This window comes from Gouania willdenowi, unplaced genomic scaffold (assembly GCF_900634775.1).
Source record: "Gouania willdenowi unplaced genomic scaffold, fGouWil2.1 scaffold_55_arrow_ctg1, whole genome shotgun sequence".
NCBI lineage: Eukaryota > Metazoa > Chordata > Actinopteri > Blenniiformes > Gobiesocidae > Gouania > Gouania willdenowi.
Genome location: NW_021145219.1, coordinates 1,043,896 through 1,065,710, shown reverse-complemented (window position 1 = coordinate 1,065,710; position 21,815 = coordinate 1,043,896). Strand labels below are relative to the sequence as shown.

General features: G+C 39.2%; 1 protein-coding gene across 1 annotated transcript in view; it reads right to left on the bottom strand.

Annotated features, from left to right (window-relative positions):
• Positions 1–1,351: 1,351 nt before the first annotated feature.
• Positions 1,352–21,815, bottom strand: part of hhipl1 (HHIP-like 1) — a 32,913-nt gene continuing 12,449 nt past the window's right edge. The window contains exons 5-9 of the mRNA XM_028442557.1: positions 12,690–12,816; positions 6,651–6,796; positions 6,481–6,562; positions 2,189–2,271; positions 1,352–2,115 (exon numbers count right to left, since the gene is read on the bottom strand). Coding sequence (XP_028298358.1) covers positions 1,592–2,115; positions 2,189–2,271; positions 6,481–6,562; positions 6,651–6,796; positions 12,690–12,816 — 962 coding nt within the window. The 3' untranslated portion in view covers positions 1,352–1,591. The remainder of the gene's footprint in view (positions 2,116–2,188; positions 2,272–6,480; positions 6,563–6,650; positions 6,797–12,689; positions 12,817–21,815) is intronic.

Here is a 21,815-nt window from a genome sequence, read left to right as displayed (position 1 = left end):
ATAAATTAAGCTCTAATTGTGCAAGATTTGGTCTCTTCCTTTTTAAGTTTATACATGAGATGTTTACTGTATGCAAGGGAACAGTGGCAAGATTTATTATCAAAATTAAACATGGGGGTGGAAGTAACTTTTACTTTGAGTACTATTTAATTGAGCTACTTTTTACTTGTACTTAAGAATTCTAGGCATGACTTACTTATACTTGAGTACAATTTCAATCAAATAACAGTACTTCTACTGAGTAGGATATATCAGTGCTCTTTACACCTCTGCTTGTTTCTATTTTTTGATTAGTATTATCATCAGTCATTCAGCCTCCTCATTTTAAGTCTTATCTTCCCCTTAACAAATAATTTGTGTAAAATAAAGATGATTCAAAACAATGATGTAAAGATTTTACATTAGAAAAGTGTTATTCCTCTTTTGTTTTTATTTACAATACAAAGAATGAACATGAAGTGCAATGATTCTAACATTGGTGGAATGGAAAATGAACGTGGCTGTGAAATCAATCAGAAAAAAAAAACGAATACAGTTTTCCTTATTACTGACTGCTACCATTTGAAACCTGTTTATTCATACTGTTAACATATAAATAAATGTGTCCTTTAAGGCAGGTGTTCTCAACCTTGGGGTGTGGGCCCAATTTGGGGTCGCGAGACATTGGGAGGGGATCGCAAAGATGCCTTCAGAAAACTTATATTTTTTTAACAATTTGAGCCCATTTTTGCCTTTTCTTAACTTTTTTTCTGCAACTACACCAAACTTACCATAGGTTTGCTCCTTTTAATGCATTTTTGCTACATTAGTCCCATTTTTGCCATTTCTCCATCATATTTGAATGCCTTTTCTTCACATTTTTTTCATCATATTTTTGGCACTTTTAAACCCTTTCCACCACTTCTCCACCTAATGTCACATATGTTGACCCATGAATGTCACTTCTAAACTCTTGTTACCATATCTGCCAGGTAAAACTAATTGTCCCCCTCCCCCCATTTCTGCCACTTTTATGCCAATATTGACACTTTGAACCCTTTTTATCACTTTTTCTGTCCGTTTTTGTTCACTCTAATTTGCAACTTTTAACCAATTTCTGTGGTTTTTCAAATCCCATTTCCCCACCTTTTCCACCAGTTTTTTTGTCACTTTTAACACATTTAATTTTTGATTAAAACAAGGATTTACATCTTTAAGATGACTATACACTATGGTGAAAATAATAGTAAACTTCCTGGATAAAAGTGGATATTATATAGATGAATAAATAAATGTGGTTATCACAGATTCATAGAACAATGGACCATCATTTTGCTGATTTAATGGATGGACCCCAAAAATCTCTCTTCTTTATTCCTCCTTATAGATGACCCTGTCTCCACATGACTGTTCTTCAATGTTAATGTTCAGCTACAGTGGGGGTCCCCAGACTCTGGAACCTTTATTTTGGGGGTTGTGAAAAGGTTGAGAACCAGTGCTTGAAGGTACAAAGCTGTCACAGAGCTCTCAGAGACATGGATTTAATGTAACCTAAGTACCTAATAACAGAGTATGCTAACCCAGCTATGGATGGAACTAGCATTAACCTAACCTAGTCTGAATTGCCACAAACAACGCCAGCATCCTCATAGTGTGCACAGTTGTGTGTTCCCACCCCCCTGTGTTTGCAGCGCAGCAGGTTGGACTCAGATCCTTTACACTGGACATCGTCAAGAAGAATCCGCAGATGGGTCCCTTCCCCAAACTCAGAGTTTCTCGCTGCCTTCAGTGCATACTTGAACCCCAGCTGACGACAGACCACGTCAGCACCTTTAATGGACCACAGGTCGTCACACACAGTGCCCCATTCCCCGTTGATGTAGATCTCCACCCGTCCGCGATCACCTGGTCCGTGCTCGTTTACTTCTAACCTCACTGCTCCGTTTTGAAAGGCAGGTTCACTGTGTGCTCTGGGTCTGCCCTTCCTGCCTCCACCTTGGGAATTCTTCTGTGGTTCCACTTTACTGGAGCTGAAGATGGCCGGATGATTCTCTACTTCAGCTTGAAGATTAATCAGTTCTTGGAGCCAATCGATAGACTCTGTGGGTTCAGCTGCTGGAGTGAGGCTCATCGGCACTGATGCAAAATGTGAGAGAAAATATGAGCATCTGCTTTGTTGTGCAGCAGCTTTTACAAAAGATGGACTCACATTCCACAGGAACAAACTTGATGAGATTACTTTTTACACGAACAGGAAGAGGGTTGTAGTAACAGTGTCTTGGAGGAGCTCGTCTTAAAAACAATCAAAGACAACAAACAGGTGTGTTCAGGTGAACAGTGATAAATGTATTTAGACTAAGGCTGTCACTTTAATTGCTTTTTCCATTTTGTCATTGCTTTTTCTGTTTTGTCTTTGTCTTCGTCGTTTCCATTTGCATTTTGACATTGCTTTTTCTTCATGACTCATGCTGTCACTAAAAGCAATGTCAAATCGGGTCATTTTGTCCAGGCTGACGAGTCGATACCTGTTCACACTAATACATAGTGACTGCTTGCAGTCACTATGTATTAGCAGGCTTGGGGAGTCACGGATTACAAGTAACAGTGTTACATAATCAGTATACAAAAAACATGTAACTGTATTCTGACAGTATATTAAAAAACGTGTAATCAGATTACACTTTTTTTTTTTTGGGTTTTTGTAAAAACGGGGATTATTTCGGGGATTACATTTTAAAAGAAAGCAGAATATGCATCAATGCGCATACGCATTGAGACACTTCACGGCAGTTCACTACAATACATGAACATGTAAAACAAGCTGTAACAATGTTGCGATAACGTGAACAGCGCGGTTACCACGCGCTTGTCTGGAAACGGACCAATGTGTCCGTGGACTGACTCAGAGCGGCTGGATTTAATACATCTGAAGAGTTTTCTAAGTAGAGTTGATGGAACAGTACGTGCGTTTTATGTTTCTGTCACGTCATCACTGTAGTAGTGTGGGACACCTACACAACAATCTGAAGCACAGCACGTATGGCGTTATATTTGTGCCACAACTCTGCTGCCAGTGTACATCTGAACTTTATCAGGACTGTAAATGGTCTGCGTTATAAAGATTATCTCTTGATTGGATTAAAATTAAACCAGTGCGCAAAAGACATGTTCACAGAGCTGTGTGTGCGTCTAAAGAACATGCGTGGATAATAAATAAATAAATAAAACCGATAGAAGCTGATTTTCATCAATAACTTCAACGCACTTTGTGTTTTAATTTGACAACATAAATATTTTGACTCTCTTTCAACAGCTCAGTCAGTAATAGGCCTGTACAACATTATTTAATGTATGAGTGGGTTCAGGTTAAAATTTTTATTGTTTTATTTTATATTGTGCATTGTTGGAATGTCCATGCTAAATAAACAATTTCATGTTTTTAACTGATTTATTCTTTTAAGCATTAATATTAATTTTAGTGATTAGTACACAATCGGAGCCAGAAATGCAATGGGGGACTAATAATTTGCATAATCATTTATTTTTTTCCGGTTCGGCCAAAAAATGTAATTTGGGTAGATCCCTAATGGAAACTCCTGCATCATGTTTCATTTAAATACTAAAAAAGAAACAATATCACAGAAATATTAATAATAATAATGCATTGGAATTTATATAGCTTTATCAGCTGACACTCAAAATCTGACACACCACTTTCAGTTGGTGCTTTTTTGTTTTACATATATGACAAAACTGTAACAATAACAATTATTATATACCATACAATAATCATTATAGTATGGTCTGTGGTCTAGGTCAATGATTCAACTGAATTCATCATTACTAATGAATCATAATAATATATGTAAAACAAAAAAGCACCACCTGAAAGTGGTATATCAGGTTTTAACTAGTTCTATTATTATATATTATATTATAGCTACAAAGGTTACATATACAACCATAGTAACAATTGTCAGTATATATTATAGTTATTAACATGCTCCAGGGTAAATTATAAGTAATTCCCCTACACTGGAGTCAGCATATTTTTCATGTGTCATGTAATGTACAGGTAGTGACTTTAATTAAATATGTGCCAAATACAATTTGCTGAAAAGTATTTCCTAGATTAACGAATGCAGTTAACCTGCATCCTGCAGCCTTCTGCCAGAAATATGCATATATTTAACTAAAACATGATTTGTTTTTTTCTTTAAACCTCCATAAGAAGAGTTTTTAAAATACTGGATGGTTATAACTTACAGTAAATCCATCCATCCATCCATTTTCTGACCCACTAACTTACAGCACAGAGCAGATAAAATAATACAGAGTAAATGCAAAAATTCCTGGATGACAACAACATTTTAACAGCAGGCAGAAATCAGGCACTTTGTTGTGTGATATTGTTTCTTTTTTAGGATAGTTTAGGAAATTAAATTTTTTGGCCGAAACTGAAACACCAAAAGGAATTAGTATGTTTGTGACTTTAAACTGTTACTTCTTGCCTTTTTACACTTGATTTGCTGTGTAACTGTTGTGTCTAACGCTGTTATGGAGACTTTTGCTTGGACATCCGTCATTACGCGTTGACTACCGAGGGTACCTGACTTCAGTCAAGCAACCAATAGTAACGCCAAAAATAGCTCAAGGAGCACACTTGTGATTGGCTAAAGTCCAGATTCCAGGAGCGTCACACTCCTGGATTTCTAAACCTAATTTACAGTTCCAGGAGAAGGAGAATAGATTCACTGTCCAATCAGAACACTTTGATTGCAATATGCTCAAAGATGATTATGGATTTTTGACCAAATTATACCAAAAAAAATTACAAACTGCAGCTTTAACCTAATCTAAATCAGATGACGGCATCTGATCTTAACACTAGGGATGTCCCGATACAACTTTTTCACTTCCGATACGATACCAATATTGCAGCCTTGAGTACTGTCCAATACTGATATCGATCCAATACAATATCAGCACGAATCATACATACTTTTATTTCTTATTTTTGTAGTGTGGAATGTTAGAAAAGGCTCGATCAAGTGATGTTACTCAAACAGAGAACAATAGTCAGCAATAGTAGGTATGAGAAAAACTAACCCATTTATTAACCAATTGGTTACATACATTTGAACCTTCAACATAATATCTACAGTATTCTACAATTGAATAAATATAATATAATATATATCGGAGATTTTAAATGCAGTCCGATAAAATCCGATATTTGTCTTCTAGCTGATATTGGAACAATATCCGATATCAATATTGGATCGGGGCACCCCTTCAATCAACCAACATGTCTTGGCTCCCTATTGGCCAAAACATATAAGATACACTAACCAACAACCTTGACAGATGCCTTCATGCCTCCTCAGTAAGCATCTCCTAACCCACCTCCACCCCATCTCCTCCAGGTCAGTATGTATCATTTTGTTGTCATTAACATCTGCTCTGCTCTGTTCCAGAGGTTTTCTGCTAACTGCTCTCCTTGCTTTAGCCTTTTAGCTAGGGCTCACGGAAGATCAGGGTAGAGTGCTCTCTCTACTTCTAGCTTTCTACGTATGCACGGTGTTATTTTGTATGGTTTTTTTAAATTCTTTTTGTGTGTGTTATTTATTGTCATTATATGAGTTTTTTTGTTTAGTATTTCTGTTTGGTTTCACTGTTTTGGTGTGTATTATGAGTCATTTTAAAATTTATTTTAGTTGTTCCTCTGTGTATTTGTGGGGTTCTTTAGTTAATTTCAAAGTAATTTTGTATGTATTTGCAGTCATTTTGTATATTCGTGTTGTCGTTTTGTGCATTTTGCTGTCCTTTTTGTACATCTTTAGGAGTTGTTTTGAGTATATTTCTTATGCGTTCAGTCTTCCATGTGGATGCCATCAAAATGAGAAGGAGAATGACAGAAAGAAAAATAGAGAAAAGGAAGAAGAAAAGAAAGAACTGAGAGAAGATTAAAGGAAGAAAGAGATAGAAAAAAGAAAAGAAAGAAAGAAAAAAGAGAAAGAAGAGAAAGAGAAAAGATTAGAATAAAGAGAAATAAAAAAGAAGAGAGGGCAGGGAAAAAAATGAGGCAAAAATTAAGAAAAAAGAGAAGAGAGAAAGAAAAAAATAAATAGAGATAGATAGACTAGCTGTAAATTTACTGTCATTACACCTCAGATAAAGTGCAAGAAAAAAATATAACAGAAGGCAACACACAGAAAACCCAAAAGACGCCCGAAAAATAGTGCAATGAAGGACATAAAATACACAGTACAATTATAGAGGCTATATATAAATATAAAAAATTACATCAAAAGTATAAAGAATACAGATATTTACAGATTTACAGATGGTGCAAGGAGAGATGCCTCAGACAGTTGTGTTGTACATAAAAAATGTTGTAAATAAAGAGAGAGAAGAAAAGAGAAGAAGGATTATAAAAACAAAGAAGAAAAAACAACATAAATGGTCTCTTTCCTCATGAAGAGTATGATTGTTACTCACCTGGAGGGATCTACGACTTTATAAACGACTCCAGACGGTGACGTTGCACTGGGTATTCCAGTTGACATAAAATACAACTCCCCTGTCGGGGAAAAAAAAACAACACCATGCAGCACAAGTGATCCAAGCATTGATGATGATGATGATGATGATGTCAAATCAATTCTTACCAGATTCATCCTCACCAAAAGAGATGATGTACTGATGATAAGTGTTGATAAGACCAGGGAAGGCACAGGTTCGGCCCATTCCCATACAAACCTCCCTGTAAGTCCACGTCCCCGTGTCTCTATCCTCCTTCAGACTCATTAAACGGCTGCAACATAAAGAAAGAAGCCCAGATCCTCAACACCTGGTTCAAACATTCTAGGATAATGGCATTGATTTCATGAACAGGGTGACATGTGGGACTGTTGTGCCCTTATTCTTACAGAAACCTGCCTTTTTAAAGTCACAAGTCTTTGGTTTGGATTCCAGAAGTGAACGTAATTGAGTTGCTTTTATGGGTACTTGTACTTTTTTGAGTTTATTTATGTCAGTAATTTTACTTGTATTTAAAGAGTAACTAAACCCCTGCTTTCTCCTGACCTGCCACTAGGAGGGAAATTCAAAAAATGCCTTGATTATGGGCGGGACTCCTGGGGCAGAGACACGCCCACTCTATACTATTAAAATATCCAATGAACAATATATGCTATGCTAAGTAGCCACTCATTACTCAATATACCTCTCTATTCACTCTTCTCTCAATCCAACCTACTCACCACAGTTTGTGAAGCCCACAGGTGATAAGTTTTTATTTTTTTTATGAAAGGGGCGGGGCTAACAGTGCTCGATTGTGACGCAATATGGTCCAAAAACATTACATGAAACGTCACCCAACCATTACTGAGTAAATTATTATTATTATTATTATTATTATTATTATTGTTTTAAAATGACCATTGTGAAACTACAAAAAAATAAATGACCAGAGAACAATAAAATGCTCAAATGCATCACATCATAGTCGACTAATCTGATTAAACGTAATGCACTGCACCAAAACAGCATTGGATGCAGGTTTTTTCTTAGTTTTAGAGTTCATAAATGTAACTATACTTAGGACCTGAGATTTTTTTCTTATTTTGAATTGAATTCATTGGTGTTATTTTATTTAAAAAATAATTGTACATTTTGACAAATCTTTTATTTTATACAGATGTCTTTGTGGAAAATAAATTAAGTTCAAATTGTGCAAGATTTGGTCTCTTCCTTTTTAAGATTATACATGAGATGTTTACTGTATGTAAGGGAACTGGCGAGATTTATTACCAAAAATAAGTTGAGATGGATATAAACATCATAGCTCGTTCACTCTGTTGATATTTCCAACCTGACAGTATTTGTAATTTTATTCCAGAGATCTTTAGTGTTTTAATAGTAATTAAATTATTAATATTACACATATTCAGACTGGAGGGGCGACCAGGGTTTTCCGCTGAAGCCACTTTTGGCCGATCCGAGCATTTTTAAAAACCGATGGGAGCAGCTCAGCAGCAGTATAGAAGCGAGGCAGTGCCCTCGCTTCCACATAGGTGACCCCTGGTGGACCAAAACACTGACTACCTGGGTCTCCAGCGGGTGGAATTTGGACTCAACCCGAAAATGAAGCACATACAGTATCACAGCACTTTTGTAAAACCAATGGGAGAAACAGTATCAAAGCGACAGACCTCCTCTGCTTCCACACTCCTTCTCCCAAGCTTTTAACTTGTGATTGTTATGTATTTTCTGTATTTACCTTTATTAATATTAGTTTCTGTTTCTGATTTGTGTAGTTGTTTTAACAATTGTAAAGTGTCTGAGTTTTTGAAAAGCACTTATGAATAAAATGCATTATTATTATTGATGGGACAAGCAAGATTTCCGAGTGTGAAAAGGACGGTAGTAGTTCTCACTTTACAAAAGTAGATTTACGAGGTACACCATTCACTAACCAGGTCCATGATTATTTTTTATTAAGCTATTACTTTGATTAAATTTACAAATTTGAAGGAAATGCACAAGATGGACAGGTCAATAAGTAAAACCATACTGATCAGCTGATTGGTCACTGTTTGAAAAGCAAGAAAAACCAGAATTTTCAGCTCGTGTGCAGTATTAGCTTTAGCAGCTAACTTGGCATTTCTACCTTGAAGACCAATACTATGTTTCCGCAAAAAATCTTTTAAGTAATCAACGGTAAAAATAATCTAAATCTCTATCAGACTCATTGTCAGCCAAGGCAAATTTATCCCTCTTAACTATTGAACTCACGCACGATAACTGAACAAGGGCAAGATTTCCGAGAGTGTGAAAAGGCTTTATTATAGTGCCAAAGCACTTTTTGACCTGAAGAGTTGACCCATATGAGTTATTTTAATTGATTTCTCAGGCCAACATACAGGTCTGGAGGAGCAGCCGCCGCTGCCCTCCTTTTCCCGCCACCGTAGACCAGGAGCTTGGCCCGCCTCGCTGCGTCGGTGGCCCCGCTTCGCGCCCCAGCCCGACCGACCCAGCCCTTTGAGCCAATCCTTATCCCAAAGTTACAGGTCAACTACTGTCTGCATACACAAGCATAAGACAAGGCAGCCTGGCCCGACTGACTGTTGAATTTGCGAGTGCTGCGGGGCTTGTGGCCACTAGGGGCACTTAACATAAAAATTACAGGTCTAGCGCCCCAAGTGGCCAAAAGTTACACAGTTTTAGGGTGCCTTCACACATACCTCTTTGATCCGCACCCTGCTTTGCTTCCTTGGATAGTCCAGTTTTTTTGCGATATGTGAAAGCTCACTCAAACTCTGGTGCAGAGCAAACAAGCAAACTCTGGTCCTCTATAAAATGTGGGTCTCGGTTCACCTCAAGGGAAGCATATTGTGGTCTTAAACCATGTGAGAAAGCAAACAGTACCAACAGTACATTGACACGCAATAGTGATGGAAAAACTCCATTAGTGACAGGACAGCGGCACACAGCAATCACACACATTTTTGTCACAGCAGCAGGCACACACACTCACAACCAGGCACTCCAGCCAGCAGCACACGCAAATATCTATCCAGTCATTCATCCTTCCATCTATCTATCCATTCATTCACAGACCCGCTTTGTCAGAAAACAAACAAAGAAGTCACAAACGTTTAGGGCTGAAACGATTCATTGAATTACTCGATTAACTCGATTACAAAAATTCCTCGAGGCAAAAATTGTGCCTCGAAGCATCGTTATATTCCTATGACGCGCACTATACACGCAGGGACCGCACACCACTAGCGCGTCATCAATGCGCAACAAACATTCTGCATTTATTTGGCGCCATGGCGGAGAGTAAGCAGCAGAACGTCTAAAGTCTGGGATCATTACATCTTCAAAGATGAATCATGTGTTTACTGCAAACAATACCTGGCATACCACAACAGTACGACTTCAGTGATGCAGCATCTGAACCAAAAGCATCCACATGCTGTTTCAACAAGTGTCTTTGAAACAAGGTAATGTAGCGCTAATTTAGGCCTGGGACGATAATCAATAAATAAATTAATTAACCGGACGATAAATGAAAATGAACGCAGAAGTTTTCCAGCCTCGATAAATGACATATGCATGTGTATTTGGTTGCATGCCTGTTTCTCAGTGAACCTGCAGCGTAATTACTCTAAAATAGTAGACGACAGCCAGGCAATCTCAGATTTAGGTAAATCAAACAGTACTAGTCAAACTCTAGCTCTGAATTGCTACAGCGGCCACATCTACAAATTGTAGCATTAAATATTGTGGTAGGTCTCAGTGCCTGTGCTCTGAAGTGTTGTGGATTTTAAACACTGTCTCTGATGATCACTGTGACAATTCTAATAATGTCAGCAGCACAATATTTTGATACAGAATAGAAATACTTCATTAAATTAATTTTCTCAGCTGCTAAAAACATAATTCCAGTGTTTGTCAAACACATATACACAGGTTTCTAGGTTAACGTAGAAAATAGGCTCACCCCAGAAATTATATATTATTTGTTAGTAGTTAGTTAGTTGACTTAAGTGTATTGTTATTTAATTGTTGGCACTGGCACTACATGGATAAATTGCAATAAATGGGCTTAGTTTTGGAGCCAAATGTTGTTTTTTTGAGAAATGAAAGCCAAATGCTTGATCATTTTACAGCCACGTCATTTTCATTATGCATTATTTGTTTTGATTGCTTAAAAACGCAAAAAAAAATGATTCAGTTAATCAATTGATAAAGTGCTAGATTAATCGATTCCAAAAATAATTGATAGCTGCAGCCCTACAAACATTTCCTCACTCTCTTCTGTATTACTCCTACATCATTTATTTATTTCACTTCTCTCTCTTCCTCAGACTGTTCACATGGTCGGTGATGACTGCACACCTGACTGCTCTTTACCTGCACATTCTCACATATTCACAAATTAAACACCCACACCGGTAAGTTACCGGTGTTCTGAAGCCTCTGAGCGCTGACAGGTGTGAGACGGAGCGGCATTAGCTGTGTTTATGTAGCGCATTAGCGCAGATCATGTGATTATGACTTATTTTGAATTATTGTCAATGACTTTTCTGCTGCGTTTGTTTTAAGACTTCCTTTGGAAAATATAGGAAGAAGGAACAAAAACAGGCTCAACTGTCAGTGACAGGGCAGCAGCACAAAGCTGTCACACAAACTGTTATCACGGCAATGAGCATGAACACACTCATACACCCAGTGCTCCTCCATTTCTACACTCATTGTGTTTATGGGTCGTTTTGAATCATTATCAATTACGTTTCTGGGGGATTTGTTTGAGGATTTCCTTTGTAAAATGTATTTTTCTGACAGAAGTGTTGTTTTCGTCTATAGAGGTTGAAGTATTCTGTACAACAGGCGACAGGCCGTTTTGCCTGCGTGACATTGTTCAGAAAGTTTGGTGCACTTGGCAAATAGAATGTGTGAAAGTGGACAGGACCAAATTGAAATGCAACAATGTTGCAGATTCACCGCCTGAACCACACCGACCACCGGACTATGTGCGAAAGCACCCTTAGTGTCTGTGTTCCTCCATCTTGAAATCACGTGATTGATGATGTCACACGGTCCGAGTGCCTGTAAACATCCCATTGTTTTCTTTTGCAGTGAAGCATTCAGCCTGTCTTTTACATAATTTAGCAGCTTCAGTAGCTCTAGATAATTTCCCCCTGCAGTCAAAGATTTTTCTTGGGGTCACAACTGTTTTTATCCTCTTTCGGTAAACAAAAGAGGGTTACATCGGCATCTAGAGCAACCAAAAGCAGCACAAGTTGTCATGTTTTTGCAAATAGTGACGATGCATAGCTGCCACGGCTAGGGTAAATTATAATTGCAATTGATAATTAATTACAATTGTGACTTCTTTTAAATTATGATTGGGAAAAAAATGGTTGCTGTTATGTCATTGAATTGTAAGTGAGTTCAGATAACTGACCTTGTAGTTATTGTCATGGAAATTCTATGAAAACTGTCATTTACAATTCATTAAACGCAAACCTGTGGAACCGTTTTACATTTCTATGGCTTACACATACAAATACAAATTATTAAAATATGTTTCATATCAACTTTTCACACTACCTGTCAGTTCTCTTGAGGATCATTTCACAATTTAAAACATATTTTCATGGAGAAGGAAGTCTAACATGGTAACCAAGAGATGACAAATTAATTGGATGATAGATCATATTTTTAGTGTATTTTACAGCCGATTTAAGACATGGGTCAAAACTGATCCGTAACAGAAAGCTAACACAAGAGGAAGGATATGTTTTATGGGCTTATTTAATTCAGATGCAGTAATTGTGATTCATTGTAATTGAAATTTAGTATTAAGAATTAAATTGTAATTGACTTTCAGTGGAAACATAATCATTGAAATTTCAATTGTAATTGGAAAAAATGCCACTTTAATCGTAATTAAGTTGTAATTGAACATGGATCATTGAAGACATAATTGTAATTGAAAAATGTAATTTACCCCAACACTGATAGCAGCCTTACTATTGTTATTATCATTGTGTTACATTGGAAACAATGCCCCACATTTTGTTCAATCCTTCACTCCATGACTAGTTCCTTCAGAACCTCCAAATATCTGAACATACATGTTATTTAATATTTGAAAGTTATTGTAAGCAGAAAACTGATAAAATGAAACCCACCCACTCATGAAGTCTCCAAATATGTACATGCCGTTGAGGTTGGGGTATTCACAGCCTCGGTACACATAGCCACCAGTCACAGACTTACCCATCTTGTGAGGATATGCATAAATGGGAAGGACATCACCTGGAAAAGACGAAAGACATTTAATCTGATTCATAAGTACACTGATGACAATAGGAGCCTATTTTACATTTCAAATTAAGACATGAGGGTTGTTCACAGAGGGGCTGAAAGATACGTTCGGGGCCTCTACAGGGTGCGCGGAGTAGAGCCGGCGACATTATGGGAGTGTGTCTCCGGTTAGAGAGTCACGGAGGCAGTTCAGAATTTATAAAGGCTTTACTTGGAAGTACATAGTTCTTTAAACACAATGCAGCAGTATATAGCATATCAGTAATTTAACACACATATGACTAAAGCTGCATAAATAATAACACACACAAAGCATTAACTCACAAGCAAACTCTCATATAATGCAAATATAATGACCATGGGTGGCAATAATCAACATAAGCAATTAGCAAGAGAAATAATAAGATAAATCAGAAAATAAACCTCTTCAATGCATGCTAACAGCAATGTAAATAAGGAGAGCATAGCTAGCTAACCAGGATGCATGAGTTAGCAACTTTCACAAAGTAATTAACATATAAACACAAATATGCTCCAGGATGTATTATCATGAGTTATAACATGAATCAGCCACTCCTTACATTTTTCATGTACACATGTTCCATGGAACAGGAGAAAGTCATACACGCAGCTCTGCAGCTGGTCAACTTGCAACACACAGCAGGAAGAGCTCCACCAAAGTACGTTCCTCTTAAAGGGCTAGTAACAACATAACTGAAAGTGAAACTAAACACTTATTATAACAGAGATTTCCTACATAGTCACCCCCAAAAGTCTACTTTAGACCTTTTGAACATAAACAGGAAAGATTATTAAGGGTCCTCCGTATCTGGGAGATTTGGGAGAAGCACCAGCCTGACTCAGCGCCGAGGTGGTCAGATAGTTTACAAGGCAGATTTGTGGGTTGCGGGTCGGCCGCCCCATGAAGGGACCTGGCTGTGGCTTCTATGAGTTCTTTCCATTAAGGCTGGTTACCAGGAAGGATGATCACATTTGCAACCACAGCAGACTTCTTTATCTTACTGTCATTGGACTCAGGATCAGCAGAACACATGGTGGGCCAATGGTCCTCAGGTAAGTGAAGAAAATCTGGACCTTGATGCCATCGATGTGGATTTGCCAGCTCACGCAAGGTCAAACCTTGACTGATGTCATCTGTCAGGTTGGTGACTGAGCTCACATATCTCCAGCTATCGGGCTCAGTCAGGTTCTGGATCTCGTTGCAGTAAACTTCTGCCCTCCTCGCTGGGTCCTTGGCAAGTCTGCGCTCTATGCTATGAAGACAGGGTCGCACTGCTTCTTTTGTCCCTTGAATCAGTGCAACAATAACTTGCCTAAGCAAGGGGGTAGCATATTGCTGTACTCCATCAACCTTGACTCTGGTGGTGAATGTCTGGAGAGTGGCCATCGCTTTCTGATCCTGCTTGAAGCAGTTGACTGCTATCTCGCGACTACAAGGGAATGTGTCAACTTGCCAGAGACGCTCAGCATTCATGAAGAGCTCAGTAGCAGGAGAGACAGTGGAGATGCAGAAACATTATGAGGTTGATGTAGGCTGGACTACATCACCCTAGTTGGGTACAGACACCAATAGGGCCACCTGGTGGATCTGCACAAACTGGTTGAATGGGGACTAGGAGGTGTGGCATATCTGAACCTATCAGGAGCAGTGGGTGAATGCGGTCAATTGGCTGTAGAGGCAAACCGCTAAGGTCCTTGTACCTTTGCTGTAGTGCATCCACTGGGTAAGAGTGCTGGCAAGGTTTAGACCTTCAGCAGTGAAGGCCTGGTGGATCTGGTACTTCTGGGAAGGCATGCACATTGGAGAAAGGTCAAAGGAAACATAACTGCCCTGTAGCTTTCCAACATTCTGATGGATTGTCTAGAAGCAGAGAGTCTCTGGTTGTCCACAAAGGTTTAGTTGCTGCACCGCTTGAGGAATAACAAAGCTTCTTTCTGAGCCGTCATCTAGGACAGCATGGGTCTCAAAAGCTCAGTCACCATACCGTAGCATAACTTTGACAACCTTTAAAATCACTTGTTGTGATTGGTTGGGTCGGTTGAGGTAGACACTTGCAGTTGGTGTGGTTATCATTGGTTGGACGTTGGTTTGGGTCTGCTGGATAGTCATGCATAATAGTGAGGTGCAGTTTACAACATCCTTCTTGACTGGTTTGGGTGTCTTGTGCTGGTAGAGTGCTGCAGCTTGACTGGAGAGACGCTTAGCTTGTGACTTCATCTGAAGCCAGACTGCCTGTTCGGAGGATCAGGATCAGACAATATTCAATAAAACTGTCTCTGAAGGATGGGGGCATTTTGCTAAAAAGGCAAGTCACGTGAGATCCACACCTCAACTCGAAACCATTTGGTCCTTCAAGTGTCCCAAGCATGCCCACAAGACACTGGATGGAGAGGGCACTGAACTTCATTGCAGGCAAGTTAAGTTTGGCACCCAGCTCTGACTGGACGAGCTTCCGTAGTTGGCCATACTTATCTTGCAATGCCTGTAATGCAGCAGTGTAGGGTTGTGTGTCATACATATATGCCTTAGCTAGGTGTAAAGCTCTGGGCAGCTTCAAGTGGGCAAGGAGCACTTGGTACTTATATTGTTCATTCAGGTGTCCATGACCATAAGGAAAGGTAATCAGTGACTCTGAACCTAGATGCCCTGGTGTGCATGAAGGCGGAGCTGGGACCGTAAAGTGTGCAGCAGTGTTCATGTGCTGGTATAGGGGAACAGTACTCGTAGTCAAACACGGTTCTACCGTGGGTCCTGCAGCAGAATGTCGTGGGTCTTGAATACCAGCAGTAACTACAGAGGATTGGTGTGACATCCTCGGGGGCTTGGTGTGAGCAGGCATGGTGAGAGTTGGGTGCAATGATGCAGAGGGTGCCGCAGGAAAGGCCACCTGTTGTAGTGGATGAATTGCAGGAGGGATGACAGTGCTTTGAACCAAAGAGTGTTGGATCACTGGTTGAGCTGATGGAGGCTGCTGGTTCTGTGGTGTAGGAAGAGAGGCAGCTGGAGTGAGTGTCCCACATGTGAAGACTTGGGCATGGTAGCTATGTGCTCGGGTCTTTCAGTTCTACAAGGCTGTGAGCTTGATGGTAAAGACTAGCAGCTCTTTGGTGATGCAGCACCGCTATATGTCCCTTCTTTCTCTGGCTCTTGAAGCAGTGAGGTTACCAGCTTGGCTACCTGAAGCTCTTTCTCCTTCTTCTTGAGTTATATTTGCCTGTTGAGACGTTTGGTGATAGCTTCACGTGCCTCTTATGCCTCCTGCTGTAGGGGTTGTGCTTCCCTTGCTTTAGTGTTTAGGCATTGACACTTCAGGTCAGCATTGTTGTCCTCCATGATCTGGCACTGTAACTCCTTGAGCTCCAGGCGGTGGATACCCGCTTTCTGGACTGATGACAGAGCATGTGGGGGGTGTACGCCCGCAGATGAATGGTAGGAGCTCGGATGGGAACATAGACTTGCCTCGGAGATGGACCGTGTAGCAGAGCGCCAGGACATAACACTGTTTTGAGATGGAACCCGTGACTCACCAGGTTGGCGTCTGAACAAATGTGACTTGAGTGCATGTTTTCTCCTCACAGATGTGGCCCTCGAATCGCTAGCTTGCAGGAGGGGAGGGGTTAGATCCTTTGGCGGTGGCTCTGAGTGTTGAGGTTCATTGCCCACCATAAAGTGACTTAGATGGGCAGATGTCACTCTCTTTGGGAACAAACATGTCTTATTGTGGCGTCCTTGTATGCTGGCGTGACGTCATGCTCTGTTGGATCCATAGCGTTGTGGAGGGGCTCTATCCGGCTCGAAGGACCAATGAAAGAGAGGTTCGGGTCCTCTACATAGAGCCGGCGACACTATGGGAGTGTGACTCCGGTTAGAGGCAGTTCAGGATAAAGGCTTTACTTATAAAAGTTTACTTGGAAGAACGTGGTTCTGTAAACACAATGCAGCAGTATATAGTATATCAGTAATTTAACACACAAATGAAAAAATATGCATAAATAATAACACACACGAAGCATCATAAAAGCACTTAACTCACAAGCAAACTCTCATATAATGCAAATATAATGACTATGGGTGGCAATAATCAACATAAGCAATTAGCGAGAGAAATAATAAGATAAATCAGAAAATAAACCTCTTCAATGCATGCTAACAGCAATGTAAATAAGGAGAACATAGCTAGCTAACCAGGGTGCATGAGTTAGCAACTTTCACAAAGTAGTTAACATATAAACACAAATATCCTCCAAGATGCATTATCATGAGTTATAACATGAATCAGCCTCTACTTACATTTCTCATGTACACACATGTTCCATGGAACAGGAGAGAAACACACACACAGCTCTGCAGCTGGTCAACTTGCAACACACTCAGCTCAAGCATACAGCAGGAAGAACTCCGCTAAAGTACGTTCTTCTTAAAGGGTAAGAACATAACTGAAAGTGAAACTAAACACTTAATATAACAGGGCTTTCCTACAGGGGCCACAAACATGATCATATCTGATCTGAGTGTCAGCATATTAGAATAATGAATAATAATAATCACAGCATTAACACAAGAAACAACAAAAGCTTTGTGTGTTCTTTTGTTGTTGTCATTTTGTAGATGTCTCTGTCTGAAAATGGATGGGATGGATAGATGGATGGATAGATGGATGATAGATGGATGATAGATAGATGGATGGATAGATAGATAGATGGATGGATAGATGGATGGATAGATGGATAGATGGATGGATAGATGGATAGATGGATGGATGGATGGATGGATGGATGGATGGATGGATAGATGGATGGATAGATGGACAGATGGATAGATGGATGGATAGATGGATGAATAGATGGATGGATAGATGGATGATAGATGGATGGATAGATGGATAGATGGACGGATAGATGGATAGATGGATGGATAGATGGATGGATAGATGGATGGATGGATAGATGGATGGATAGATGGATGGATAGATAGATGGATAGATGGATGGATAGATGGATGGATAGATGGATAGATGGATGGATAGATGGATGGATAGATGGATGAATAGATGGATGGATAGATGGACGATAGATGGATGGATAGATGGATGGATAGATGGATAGATGGACGGATAGATGGATAGATGGATGGATAGATGGATGGATAGATGGATGGATGGATAGATGGATAGATGGATGGATGGATGGATAGATAGATGGATAGATAGATGGATAGATGGATAGATGGATGGATAGATGGATAGATGGATAGATGGATGGATAGATAGATGGATAGATGGATAGATAGATGGATAGATGGATAGATGGATGGATAGATGGATGATAGATAGATGGATGATAGATAGATAGATGGATGGATAGATGGATGGATAGATGGATGGATAGATGGATAGATGGATGGATGGATGGATGGATGATAGATAGATGGATGGATGGATAGATAGATAGATGGATGGATAGATGGATGGATAGATGGATAGACGGATGGATGGATGGATAGATGGATGGATGGATGGATGGATGGATGGATGGATGGATGGATGGATAGATGGATGGATAGATGGACAGATGGATAGATGGATGAATAGATGGATGGATAGATGGATGATAGATGGATGGATAGATGGATGGATAGATGGATAGATGGACGGATAGATGGATAGATGGATGGATAGATGGATGGATAGATGGATGGATGGATAGATGGATAGATGGATGGATAGATGGATGGATAGATGGATGGATAGATGGATGGATAGATAGATGGATAGACGGATAGATGGATAGATGGATGGATAGATGGATAGATGGATAGATGGATAGATGGATAGATGGATGGATAGATGGATAGATGGATGGATAGATGGATAGATGGATGGATAGATGAATGGATAGATGGATGATAGATGGATGGATAGATGAATGGATAGATGGATGGATAGATGGATAGATGGATAGATGGATGGATAGATGGATGGATAGATGGATGATAGATGGATAGATGGATGGATAGATGAATGGATAGATGGATGGATAGATGGATAGATGGATAGATGGATGGATAGATGGATAGATGGATAGATGGATGGATAGATGGATGGATAGATGGATAGATGGATGGATAGATGAATGGATAGATGGATGGATAGATGGATAGATGGATAGATGGATGGATAGATGGATAGATGGATAGATGGATAGATGGATGGATAGATGGATGGAAGGATATATGGGTTGATATTTGTGTGTGCTACTGGAGCACTGGGTTGTGAGTGTGTGCCCGTGTCTGTTGCCGTGACAACAGTCTGTGTAATTGCTGTGTGTTGCTGTCCAGTCACTGATAGAGTTGCTCCATCACAATTGCGCTTCAATGTAAAGTCCTATACTGTATTTGGTCCTGTTTGCTTTCTCACATGATTAAAAACCACACCATGCTTCGCTTGAGGTGAACCGAGACCCACATTTTTTGCTTGTTTGCTCCGCACCAGAGTTCTAGTCACCTCTTACATATCGCAAAAAGGCCGGACTATCTGAAGAAGCGAAGCATGGTGCAGATCAAAGAAGTATGTGTGAAAGCACTCTAAGATGATGCAGCATTGAGTACCGTTACTCTGACCATCATCCGTTGGTTTGTCACTTCTGTTTGTCTAGTTCCAAGGTTCCTAAAGTGGAGTACGAGTACCCCAAGGGCTACGCAAATTGTTATAAGGGGTACATGAATAAAAAAATAAAAGTTGGAAACAAGAATATAAATCAACCAGCAGTCAGGAGCCTCCATGCATTCCCACAAATTACACATTAGCAGATGTAATGACTACCCAATTATTATTATTATATATTTTATAATGTTTGTTGTTGCCAGGATTAGTGCACAAAGTGACAAGATGTGCCAGCTCAGATATTTTTATATGGCCTTTTATTCAAACTCTATTTAAGAAAGTGAAATTATTGAATACAGTTGTTTGTAATTGTTTAGTGAGTAGTTTTATAATTTGAAAAATAATTTTATTTTTATTTTTTATTTATTCAGTTCATTTCCGACATGGTTGCAATCACAGAAATTCATTTTGACATTCAGAGCAGAATCACATCATTGTTTTTTTTTTGTTTTTTGTTTTTTTTTGTCCTTTTGCATGCCGGAAAGGGCGACGGAAAAAAGCATTATGCTTATCCAGATCCGTCCCCTGATTTGAACACAGATAATTTTACATCAAACCTCGTTTCTTCCCTTGTCAAACATTCTCATCTTCTGCATAATTTCATCATTAACGTTTTTTTTTTTTTTTGTCCTTTTTTATGTGATGTGTTCTCGTCTACAGTCATTGTTCCTGTTGTTACTCCTCCTCACTGTCCTTTTTCTCCGTATCTCCTCGAGCTTTCTTTTCCAGTCGTTGTTTACGTTCCTCCAACTCTCCAAACGAAAAGTTCTTCTTCTTTCGGAGAACCTTCATATCCTCTGAGAGTCGCCTCAGCTTACGATCCATCAGAAAGGCACATGCACATACACATACCCACGTCATTAGCAGGCCAAAGATCATGACCCCTAGCAGATAGATGTCCTCCACATCTTCCACTGTCAACTGGGAGAGACAGAGCATCTGGCTTCTCCCTCGTGCATCCATGGCATATCCACTTGGGTATGTGTCCTTTGGACACGCTGATTCGTGCTGTAGCAGTTGCCTCGTCGTGAAGATTTTGTCAATGGCGCTTAATGACCAGTTGATGAGTTCCATGTCGTCGCTGTAGAGTTCGATGAAGAGTTGACTTGAGATCTGTATGTTTGTAGAAATGTCCTCCGTGTTTTCTCCTTAAATCCTTTCAGATTTACGGATTGTTGTCTCTGCGTCAAGGCTATTCCAGAGGTTCATGGCTCTATACACAGTACTATGTTTGCCAACATTCGATTTGACCCTGTCCGGTCTGAACACATTATTATGTCTGAAGTCGTAGGAATTTTGATTGTATGTGAAACGTTTTTGTATTTGATGTGGTAGTTTTTTAGATGAAGCCCTAAATGCGTGTATTTGTGTGTTGTAGTGTATTATTTCTTGCAGTTTTAGGTATTTTGCCTTCTCAAATAATTCGTTTGTGTGTGCGTTGTGTGGTGCTTTATGTAAAATTCTTATAGCTTTTTTTTGTAGTTTAAATAGTGGTTCAAGATACGTTTTGTAGTTATTACCCCATATTTCGGAGCAGTAATTTAAGTGCGATGCTATGAGTGAAGAATAGATTGTTTTAAGTGATTTGGTATGTAGGATTTTTTGAAGCTTCCATTTTAAGGCGTTGTACTTTATTCCGTAATTTTTAAGTTTTTCTTCTAGAATATCATGATTAATTGTGTCAAAGGCTTTTTTTAGGTCCAGAAAAATTCCGAATACAAATAGTTTTTTTTCTAATGCTTCTCTTATATTCTCCGTGATGTCAATTATAGCCATTGCTGTTGAACGTCCTTTTCTAAATCCATATTGTCCTTCATGTAGTATATTATTGTCTTCTATAAATTTGTCAAGTCTGTTCATAAACAGTTTTTCCAGAATTTTTGATAATTGTGGTAATATTGATATAGGTCGATAATTAGTGAAATTACATTTTTCTCCACCCTTGTAGATCGGTCTGATTTTTGCAATTTTCATTTTTTCTGGGAAAACGCCATACTTGAATGATAGATTACTTATATGTGTTAATGGCGGGGTTATTTCAGCTGTTATGGTTTTTTATTAGAGTCATAGTTAGATTATTAACGTCTCTGGATTTTTTTGAGGTACAGGTTGTGATTATTCTGTCCACCTCTGCTTCTGTTACTTCTTCAAGTACAAGGTACTTATCAATGTCTTTCTTCTCATTGTCAAAATGGTTCCATTTAAATGTTGGGTGTTTATTTATCCCTTTCTCTGTCTTTTCCAGTATTTATGAAAAAACTGTTGAGTTCTTGTGCTATTATGTTTTTATTGTATTCTTTTACATTG